An 11,895-nucleotide genomic window follows, 5' to 3' on the forward strand; every position below is an offset into this window, starting at 1 on the left:
AAATGAGATAATACATATGGAAGTCGTGTTCCTAATGCTTGACACATAGGAACAATGGGAATTATTTGATCTATTATCCTCTATTACAATGATCTGACAAAATCAGAGCAGGAATTGGATCATTGCCAGGAAAAAAAAGCCAATCACTGTCTTGACAAATTTTTATCTACATTTATTCTGACCATCTGATTTGAGAAACTCTTATAGATTTTTCCTTAAACAATGTGGTCTTATTTTGATGCCTCCAAAGTGAAAAGGAATAATTTCTTCTTGGCCCAAATAGCTGAAAGGAGATCAGGAAAAATAATGATCACATAAGAAAATATGATGAAAGAAGAAATGACTTTTATCTGATATTTCTCTTGTTCACTTTTTCTCTTCAGAGAAACCATTTACTGTCGACATCTCCCCTGGACACCAGGTTGCTGCCCAGGTTGGGGACTCAATTGTGTTGACATGTAGTGTCACAGATTGTGAGTCCCCATCTTTCTCTTGGAGAACCCAGAGAAACAGCTCTCTGAGTGGGATGGTGCGGATTGTGAGGACTGAGTCCACAGTGAACTTGAGCTCTGTGAGTTTAGAGAACGAAGATCAATACCTATGCACAGTGACATGTGGACACAGAAAAGTGGAAAAGGAAATCCAGGTGGAGCTCTACTGTAAGTGGTTTTCAAAGTTATTATCATTTTTTTTTTCAAAAGAATGTGAATTTGTGGTAAGCAGTGAGATCCATTTGCTTAGAAAGGGGATGTAGCATTGTGAATGGTTCCTCAATCACTGAACCAAATAGTTTGATTCAACATAAATGCTCTAAATCTCTTTTGGTACCAGGGATTGAACTCAGGTCCTTGTGCTTGCGCAGCAGGCAGCAAAACCACTGAGCTAAATCCCTGGCTAAATACTCTAAATCTTAAGTCCATGTTACATATATACACAGCAGGCACAATCCTTAGTTTGTTTCTCATCAGGACTCTCTTATCATGCATTTGATCACACTCCATGCTCCATGGTTCCTATCCCTTCTACCTGTACATGAGGTGTACGGAAGTGGTGAGAACAGTGGAGGTCAATGCCCATCAAATAACTGGACAGGGTACTTTACCATTCACCTATCCAACTGATGGTGCAGCCAGAGCCCACCTTTTAGAAGCACATTTGGACAGCTGATCTGAAAGATCGGGGTGGGGGGATGAGACAACTGGAACCAACTGGAAACCAAAAAAGGAGACAGGGAGTAGATTGGAGATGGGGTTGGTCAGTACCAGTAGATCAGGTTTCTGCCCAGGTAGAATCGGGAGCAACACCAAATCTTAATATTGATTTAGGCTGAAAGCACATATTACATACTTCTTGCTCTTCTTGCCAGTGAGAAAAAAAGAGCCTCTACAACCTCAAATCTCAGTGAATTTGATATTGCTGAGTTCCTTGGTCTATAATGAATGTGGAACAAAATATGCAAAGTGATCATGAGATTATTTTTTCTAGGTAGTATCTCTGCCTTGTCTTATTCAGTGAACTCAAGAGAACATTTTGTAAAGATTTCCCACCAGAAACCCTGCCTGAACTTATGTTACATTTCAGGATTAAGTTCAGAACAAGATTATGACTGTAAAGGGGTTTAAATCTCTCAAAAGAAGGGTAAACTTAATGTTTATTATATTACCCAGAGTTCTGGACCTGATGATATAGGTACATTCCCAATGGAAATTAGAAGCAGTGGTGAAATCTTATCACAATATGGAAATATTTGAGAATCACAATTTAGCATTAAATTATTATAAATTTAATTGTGTTAAATAAATCACAATTTAACATTTTGCTTAAGGAAAAAAAATTACCTTTGATAATTATTTGAGCCTCATTTATTGGTTTGCAAAGATATAGTATAGGTGTTATTATCTGAGGCGAGATCAAATTATAAGTTGAATGTTTAGATTTAAAAAATTTTATTACAGTAAAAGAAATATTGCCATTATTGCCACTTAAAATACTCCCCCTTACTTTGAACACACATCCTATTGTTCTTTCCACTTTCTGAAGCAATTCTGGAAATCCTCTTTCATGAATATCTTTAGTTGCACTGTCATGGCTGCCTTGATGTCTCAAATCCATTCAAAACATTTACCTTTCATGGTCATTTTGACTTTGGGAAAGAGTCAGAAAACACATGGTGCCAGATCCAGTGAATACGGTAGGCAGATATACACCATAATATTTTTACAAGACTGCCTGTTGGGTAGCACTTGGCAGCAACATTCACTATAATTTTTATCACACTTCATAAAGACACTAAAGAAGACTTTAGGAACTGCTTCTGAAAGTGGCAAGAACAATGGGATAAGTGTGCTCAAAACTGGGGGGATATTTTGAGGGGAAGTAACAGCACTGTCTTTCACTGTAATAAAGCTTTTAAAAATATAAACATTCTCTGTATATTTTTATCATCCTTTGTATAGATTAGATTCTAAATAATTGGATTCTAAATAATATAGTTAAGACAGTTCTTTTCTTGATTAAAAATATTATCTGAGAAATATTTAAGACTTGCTCTCTAAATTTCAACATTAGATATTAAACTACCTACATTGAGAATGCCTTTGTGTGTGCTTGAGATCAAGGGGCTGCACAGCCCCATGAAACCAAGCCCAGATTTTGAGGTTAAAAAAACAGATATTGTGAGCTCAGCTCAGTGACTTACTAGTTATGATGTGCAATGAAAATTCTCTCAGCCTCTGTAAATTTCAGTTGTCTTAACTATAAAATAAGTCAAATAATGCCCATTTTATCAGACATTATTGAATTGAGATAATGAATGTTAGGGAACTAATTTATGCTAAGTATTTAATAAATCATGAAAAATATTTAAGTTATTTAAAATACATAGTTTATAAATAAGACAGTAGAAGCTGACATGTCCTTAGAAAAGATCAGGCCATGTGTTCAGCAAGATGATATCATTAGAAGGGAAAAATAAAAAGTAAGAGCATTTTTTACACGATGATTTAATGTACTAAGTATTTTTTATTTCCAACAGAATTATAATTAATTTTACAATTATGTATTTATACTTAATGGCATTATTTATGTATTGATCGTTCTATCCTAGCTGGTAAAGCTGTCATTTTGAGACCTTTGCATTTAAGAATTTAGCTCACTTTTTCCTCATGTCATACATAAATGTCATTTTTGTTTGATATTTGCAGCATTCCCTCAAGATCCAGAAATTGAGATGAGTGATCTACTAGTGAGTGGGAATCCTGTCACTGTAAGCTGCAAGGTTCCTTTTGTGTATCCTTTTGACCACTTGGAGATTGAAATACGTAAAGGAGAAACTCTTATGGTGAATAAATACTTTTCAGAGGAAATGGACATAAAATCCCTAAAGAACCACAGTTTGGAAATGACCTTCACTCCCACCACTGAAGATACTGGAAATGTGCTTGTTTGTCAAGCGAAGTTACATATTGGTGAAATGGAATCTGAACCCAAACAAAGGCAGAGTACACAGACACTTTATGTCAATGGTAAGTACATGCGTGATGTACCCACAGATTAATATGGATTTCTTTATCATGTTTACCAGGCAATAGTTAACATAAGGTTAATAGTTAAAACCTCTGTGAAAAAAATAAATGAAAAGAAAATTTAAAATAATTGATTATTATAGCTCCCCATGTAAAATAAATTATGATTCTATGAGTTGGCATTAGGGGACAAGCTAGTTGCCCAGTGTGGTATCAGCTGAGCTCACTCATGCATTCTCATTCAGGGGGTCTTCAGGGCTGGCTGGTCTCAGATGGATCATTCATATGACTGGCATATCCAGGTCCTTCTTTCTTCACATGGTGTCATCCTCACAAATTAGCCTAGGGTTACTCTCCAGAGCACAGCATTTCAAGAAGGTGATAATAGAAGTAGCCTCTTAAAGGCCTGAGTTTGGGAGGTCAATAGTGTTACTTTGTCCACCTTCCATTAGTCAAAGTGAGTTACAAATCTGGCCCAGACTCAAGGAGAGAAAAATAGACTCCACTTTTTCATAGAAGGGATTCAAATAAGTTTTGGTCATGTTTAATGGACCGTAAATGGTGATACAAATGATCATGGCTCATCCATGCTTTGTTAGCAAGAGTTTCTATAAGATTTACTTCCATTAGAGAATATCAGTGCTTTTGTCCATGTCATTCTGCATCTGCTGAAATAAATGGTGTCAGAAACCCAAGATTTATAACTATTCCACTGAATCCAAAGCCTAGTTTTGCAATATTACTGAAACTTGTTGGAAGTCAGGGTATAAAGTGTCAAGCTAATAAGTGCCTCTATCATTTTAGTTGCCCCCACAGATACCACTGTCTTGTTCAACCCCTCCTCTATCTTAGAGGAAGGCAGTTCTGTGAATATGACATGCAGTAGTAACGGCATTCCAGCTCCAAAAATCCTGTGGAGCAGACAGCTCAGTAATGGAGATCTACAGCTTCTTTCTGAGACTACCACACTCACCTTAATTTCCACAAAAATGGAAGATTCTGGCATTTATGTGTGTGAAGGGATTAACCAGGCTGGAATAAGCAGAAAAAAAGTTGAACTAACTATCCAAGGTAAGCAGAGTATGACTTTAAATTATTATTGCTAGTATTTTTTTGGTTGTGTTAGTTATGAAAAAGGTCTACTCTGAAAACAATATTTTTGCTTTAAAAATGTATTGAGGGTTCTTAAAAAGTTCACAATGTTTCCTATGCATGAAGAGCTCCTGCTTGAACCAAACCAAGTCACTTACGCTGAAATTCTTTTAACCTCAAGTGAAACACTAGCTCCAGGAACTGTACCAAGAGTTCTAGTGATTATGAGACCATGGTTATAGTGTTGAAATAAGGACAGGAAGCGGTATATATGTACTTGCATATTATTTAGTATTAAAACCATATGGGGCTGAAATAGACACTGAGGAGCAATCTCACAAGATGACTGCTGGTACTTGCTTAGAAGTCTAAGAAGCCTAGGCGGATTTTGTAAATTTTGATGTTTAAGAATAGCAGCGACTATGTATGCCCTCTTGTTCATCAGTCTGGTGGTATGGAACTGCCAGAATGGATTAAGCCATCAGATATATGCCTCTCCTCGAGGACAGAGACCCCAAAACTGACAACAAAACAATTTCTACTTGGCACATTGAAGACACAGACAGTTATGAGCACAGTTGTGAAGTGATTGATTTGGTTTATACCCCATTCCTTCCCTTTGGGCCATTAGGGTTACTTTCTTCACCAAGGCTCTCATTTCCTCTTGTACCCCTTGATATTACTCCCACTAAATTATGTGTGATTTATTGTGACCTCATGTCAATGAGATTTGTATTTTAAAAGAAAGATCTTGGAAGGGAAATGTACAACCTTAAAGAAAACCTTTAGGTTGAATGTCATGGCACTTTGGCCTTGAACAAATAGTCTCAAATGAAGTCACAAAATTGATGACTTTAACAGGAATCTCAATTATAAAAAAAGATAGAATACTTCTCTCCAAGATTTGTTACATTAATGAAGGTGTATGTCAAGTATTTAGTCCAGTTCTTAGAACCTGATAAATAGTAGTTGTGTTGTTAGGGCAGTAACATCTATTTACAACTTAAGTTCTTGATCTAGGAGGATCTAGCTCTCTGTGAAACACCATTATTTGTGCTAGGCTGGGTAAAGAAGTATATTAAAGGAAATGAAAGAAGCATATCTTCTCTTGTTTAGAACATGACCATTCATGACAAACTAGTAAATGCTTGACTTATTTTTTTCCATTAAAATTTTTGGTACATTTTTCTTGCCTTTAGCATTTCATGTGAACAGTAAATGCAAATAGCAGCGACTGTTGATGTCATTACATTAATATGAAATTAGTTTGTATTTCTTTTTTTCTTTTCTTTTTTTTTTTTTTTTTTGGTACCAGGGATTGAAGATTGAACTTGGGATCTTGCGTTTGCAAGGCAGGCGGCAAAACCACTGAGCTAAATCCCTGGCCTTAGTTTGTATTTCATTTAATCAGAGGTACTTTTAAAATTCTCTTTTCAGTTGCTCCAAAAGACATACAACTTACAGCTTTTCCTTCTGAGAGTGTCAAGGAAGGAGACATGGTCATTATCTCTTGTACATGTGGAAATGTTCCAGAAACTTGGATAATTCTGAAGAAAAAAACAGAGATGGGAGACACAGTGCTAAAGTCTATAGATGGTGCATACACCATCCACAAGGTGCAGCTGGAGGATGCAGGAGTATATGAATGTGAATCTAAAAATAAAGTTGGCTCAGAATTAAGAAGCCTAACGCTGGATGTTAAAGGTTGGTTTTTTGCTTTTGTTTTATTGCAACTTTTTGTAATTGTTCAGAGGGTCCATGGGTGGTAGCAAATTTCTAATATTAGTAAAATGACTTAGCAAAATGAATGAATTCTGTGAGGACAATGTTTATTTCTTAATGTCCCTCAAAATAATCAGGCACAGCTGTTCCATCCTATAGAGTTTAGTCAGGAAGTTGAATTAATCATCGTTGAAAGTATAATTCCCATTTGCTTTTGTTCAAAGTTAACAATTCATCATTAGTCTCTGAGGTCTTGCTTTTACTATATTTAAACATATATTCAAAACCTTTCACTGGGAGTTAAAAGGAAACTAAAAAAATAGGATTGGCCCATCAAGAAAAATAGTTTTATCCAGCCCCTCTTCCTACGTGAAGAGCACACTATTTCCTTAATATGGAGTAACTGCATATTTTCTGGTTGACTCTTTTCAAGATTATTAAAAAGAAGTAGCAATCTTGATCCTGAGCAACATAGAAAAATCTCCAGACTACGGAACAAGTTCCTTTAAAATACACACCCTTGACCGTCCTACCCTTTTCTAATAGAGAGAAAGGGAAGACAATGATCTCATCAGAGGACTTCAGGGGCCCCTTAATCTCATACCCACTCTTGTGAATGCTCAGTAGGTAGCATCTGTTGATCTTATTGGTGTAAGCATAATACATTAACCTTGACTAATCAGTTTCATGCTCTTTGCAAACTGATGAACTCCTAGTGTGTACTGGAAGCCACACTTGGTGGTGAGCACAACTGCAAATGCCAAACCTTAAGTAGTCTAACTCTTGGCAATCAGTTGGCAACCTCTTCTCAGTGTAGAGAAAACTTGAACCCACATCAGAAAACAGGAAAAATTTTAGTGATCTGGCCAACTTTCTCAAGATTACAAGCCTTATTATATATTTTCTGTCTTTACAGTAAGTCCTCGAAACTTGACAATATCAATACATCCATCTAGAAATGTTAAAGAAGGGGAAAATATCACAATTACATGTAAAACTTTCAGTCATCCACCTGCAGTGATTATCCTGAAAAGAGTTGATCTGGCCAATGAAGTTACTATATGTTCAAACAATGGAACATTTACCTTGTATCATGTCACTCAAAATGATTCAGGGGTGTATGTAATCAGTGCTTCCAATGAGGTTGGGGATGATTCTGGAAGGATTGAGATCTCAGTTATGAGTAGGTTGAACTTCATTCATTCCTGTTTTCTTTTATCCTTGTTGTCTCTGACCACCTTTAACTTAGCTTAACCACAGGAAATTGAAAAATTGAAATTTCTGTAATTCTGTTTGTAATTAATTATTCTCTTTTAAAGATATACTGAAGTTTCTTCATTTTTAAACTTTCTCTTTCACATGTTGACTTTTCTTACTCCTTACTTGCCACCTTTTCCCATTATTTAATTGAGCAAGGAAATAATATTAGGTACTCAGCTAGCCCCCAAAACTGAATATGGCTTAAAATAGCTGGATATCATTGAAAACAAAAACCTGAAATTTTCCTGGACTTTTAAAACTAGCCTTGCTTTGTATTATGTTGGGTTTTTAAATTGTTTTTGTTTTGGCTTGAATGTATTCCATTGATAGAAATAGTGAGGGGTAGTTAAGATTTTCAGTGTTTATATAGCCAATAAAAAATTTTATTAGAAAAACACCCTGGCAACATACTCTCTGCAGATGCTTGAGAGAAAAACTGAAAGGCAAAAGATAATATTTATTAAATTAAAAATAAAACAATAGGAACAGAAATACCTTTGCATGACATGTCATTAATATTGATGCCTCATTGTAAGCATGATGATGTGTACCCGTTGAAATATTACTCATAATCTTTGACTAGCTCAACTCTATCAAGGGAAAGCAGGAAAATGAGGCAATTTTTATTATGTTTAAGGTGAAGAATTTTTCTTCAATAATTTGAAAAAATTAACTTCATATCAGCTGATACTAATGTTTTATCTACTTGAGTGACTTTCAGTATTTAGAAAGTTCTAGGAGGAATGCAGTGGTGACCAAATTCAGATCACTAATTCTTGCCAAGATGGAGGCAACATGTATGTCTCTTAGTGAAACTTAACTGTGAGGTCGTACAATGTTGTGCAAAGTATAAATAGAAGCCAGTCTGCAGTAAATGCTACGGTTTCTTCCTCAGATGTTCTCACAGAGTTCAGATGTTAAATAGTATTGCAGCTGTCAGATGATTTTTTTAAATTTTTACTTTTTTGCAGTGCTAGAGATTGAAGTGAGGGCCTCACACGTGCTAGGCAAGCACTCTACCACTGAGCTACATCCCCAGCCTACTAAAGTTTTTGCATAGTGTTATCTTCTGTATTACATTCACAAGTGAGGATTTAGAAAGAAAAAAAATTAGTAATGTTCAAAAATATTTTGGGGGTAGTAGTTATGCCAAGTAGTGAGTCAAGTGCTGGCATTCAGTACTGGACAAAAAAAAAAATAGTACACAAAGCTTTCCTTATGAAGATTACCATCAGAAGAGGGAACCACATTTAACAGATAAATCGTATAGATGAATGTTTAATTGCAAGCTGTGATAAGGTCTATAAAGACAAAGTGTTGTTGGGGGGTTTTGAAAGTATGTTGGGATTCTTAATTTAGATTAGGGGACATGTAGATCAGACAATGATTCTCTAAGTTATATCTCAGTGGAAACATGATGCTGTCTAAAGACCTTCAGTAAATCGAGAGGATATAAATGATGAAGAGAGACAATATATATTGTGGTGCCTTTACTTCAGGCATACAACACACGCGCACGCACACACACACACACACACACACACTAACTGAAAAATCCATAATCAAGAATTGTTTTTCTTAATATCTTATCATGGTGTTTGAGGATAATGGTCATACTGTAAATGTTATAAGAATTTTCCTGGAAAACTGGTTAGTTATCTCAATTCATGGTGAGTAGTCTCAGTACTTTAGATATTCCTATTTTTCAAAACAAACACCCCTCTCCAATTTCTGCTTTTGTAAAGGATCCCAAAAAACTTGCACCCTCTCTTCTACTTTTCACCTGAAACTGGACTTCTTTCAATTCAAGTTTGTGAAAGTCAACTGCTGTGACCTTTAGATCCATTATGACCATAGCAACCCCCAGCTAGTTATTTGGATAATTCAAAGAAATATGCCTTTGAAGTCCTTTTGGTCTTTATCACACTAACTTGATTCCTTTCTATTTAAAGAACTAGTTGTACTGTTACATTAAAGCATGTGTTATTATCGAATGATTTCTTTTTGTACTAGACATTAATTGCATCTTTTTGCTTATTTTCTAGGAAGAGAAAATAATAAGGACTATTTTTCCCCCGAACTTCTTGTTCTCTACTGTACATTCTCCTTAATAATACCTGCCTTCGGGATGATCATTTACTTTGCAAGAAAAGCCAACATGAAAGGATCATACAGTCTGGTAGAAGCACAGAAATCAAAAGTGTAGCTAACATTTGAAATATTCAACCAGAGATGCTACTTATAAATCCAATAATACTGCTCGTCATTCCACAAGAAAAACAATGAGCTGAGTTCAGACTTCCCAGAATGCATTAAAAACATAAAGGGAGGGCCGGGGATTTAGCTCAGTGGTTCCACCGCCTGCCTTGCAAGTGCAAGGACCCGAGTTCAATCCCAGGTACCAAAACACATAAAGGAATGGCCACTTGTCCCCTTTGCTGTGAGCAAGAAGCCAACGGAAACCTTAGTGCCTGAAAAGTCACTGCCACTGAAGTGAGATGACTGGAAAAGTTTCCCTGATGTGTATATACAATAATATAACCTGTACATATGTAAAGTAAAATTATGCCACACAAGGTGGCTTGGAATAGCAGCACTCTATACTCAGATCATGAGAACAACTAACTAGTTTGGTTTAGACTGACTGTTAATAACTTAATACATCTGTGGGAAATTTAATGTTAACTTTGACTGGCAGCTGACCAAAGTGATCTAATATTTTCTTTTCTTTAACAAAATTTTGTTCTTACAAAGTTTATTGAAGTCATTTCATGTTTTATGAAGAAGCCAGGGTTTTATATGTGTAAAGGGAAATGATAAAGAGGGCCCCGGGTTGGCTTTCAGGTACTAAACACCATAACCTAGGCATACTGGCTGACTGGACTTCTCTGTATGGTACTGGCATGGTACGGAGATGCTTTAGAATGTTCGTTCATCAGAATCTTGTGTAACTTCATTAATAGAGTTTTTAAATGCAACTTCTTTTCATTTTCCTTTGTAAATATTTAGTTTTTTATAGTAAAGTGATAATTTCTGGAATTGGAAGGGTTGTGTGCTTATTTATTATAAATGCTTCCTTTATATCATAGCTCTTTTTGAAATGCTACTTAAAAGGGTGAAAGCTCCAAACTATGGAAATAATAGACATCCTTAAAATGTGGTCTTCAGGTTACTTTTATCAAAATCACCATGGGAACTTGACAAAAATTCAGACCTCTTGGTGTCATCCTAACCTAATGAACTGAGATATCTGGTTTTGGGTCCCTAGACCCTGCAACTTTTCAATTAAAATATATACAGGAGTGATGGCAAAACTTTTAGAGACCAAGTGCCAAACTGCAACCCCAGTGCACTTATTTATCACATAATGCCAACACTGCAATAAAACCTGAATTCTGAAGTTTGGGTTTAGACAATACAACTCTACATTAACATCTTTTGTCTTAAAAGAAAAACACAATAACATGCATGCTGTAGGTTTGCCAACACTAATATACAGTGTACATAAAAAGAGTGAGGCAGACTACCATGCACATGCTAGTGGTCAATAAATAAACACCTCTATACATACTACCAAGTTCAAGAGTCAGACCATTACCATTTTCAGGGCCTCCTATATGACACAAACTGGCATGTAATAAATGCACATACTGACAATTCCCACTGAGAAGTAATCAACAAATATCCCAAATTATGTATTGATTATTTCCTTGCTTTATTTGGGGGTTTTATGCCTACATAAATATTCCTAAGTAGCGCAATGTTTAGTTTTGCCAGGTTTCGAATTATATAGACGTATCACCAAATGATACATTTGCTTCTTTCTTTCACTCAAACTATGTCCTTGCATAATTTATTTATCCATTCTATTGATGGATATTTGGATTCTTATCAGTCTTTTCTATTATGAGAAAATGCTTCTGTAAACATTATTGTACATGTTCTTGTCTAACACTTGCAAGAATTTACCAAAGATTCAACAATTTCTCAAGCACAAATACATACTAACGTTTTCTGGATTGTAGTATATATATACATGTTAATGTTTATGGGAAAAGTGAAGCTCTTCTAAAGTAGTTGAAATAATTTGCACTTCCAATGACAATGAATAAAAGTTGCCACTATTGAGCAGCTTGTCAAATGTGGTATTTTCTGACTTTAATTTTTTTCTTTCTTACAAGTATAAAATGATCTCTTAAAATACAGTATTTTAAAATTATATTTCCCTGATTATTAATGAGATTGAACACATTTTCATATAGTTAAGGACCTTTTGGGTTTAGCATCATTTTAACTG

At 35.5% G+C, this 11,895-nt stretch overlaps 1 protein-coding gene across 2 annotated transcripts in view; it reads left to right on the top strand.

The window, feature by feature from the left end:
* Vcam1 (vascular cell adhesion molecule 1) overlaps nt 1-10,643 on the top strand; it is a 36,295-nt gene extending 25,652 nt beyond the window's left edge. The window contains exons 8-12 of one of the 2 annotated variants that reach the window (XM_021247851.2): nt 384-659; nt 3,204-3,524; nt 4,329-4,595; nt 6,054-6,320; nt 7,255-9,573. In XM_021247851.2, coding sequence (XP_021103510.1) covers nt 384-659; nt 3,204-3,524; nt 4,329-4,595; nt 6,054-6,320; nt 7,255-7,592 — 1,469 coding nt within the window. In that variant the 3' untranslated portion in view covers nt 7,593-9,573. Of the gene's footprint in view, nt 1-383; nt 660-3,203; nt 3,525-4,328; nt 4,596-6,053; nt 6,321-7,254; nt 9,574-9,643 lie in introns of those variants that run through there. The other variant, XM_004869135.3, reaches the window with a different exon arrangement.
* The last annotated feature ends 1,252 nt before the right edge of the window (nt 10,644-11,895 follow it).

The sequence above is a fragment of the Heterocephalus glaber genome, unplaced genomic scaffold, assembly GCF_053883595.1.
Source record: "Heterocephalus glaber isolate CG9 unplaced genomic scaffold, H.glaber_assembly_v1.0 deba00001442, whole genome shotgun sequence".
Taxonomy (NCBI): Eukaryota; Metazoa; Chordata; class Mammalia; order Rodentia; family Bathyergidae; genus Heterocephalus; species Heterocephalus glaber.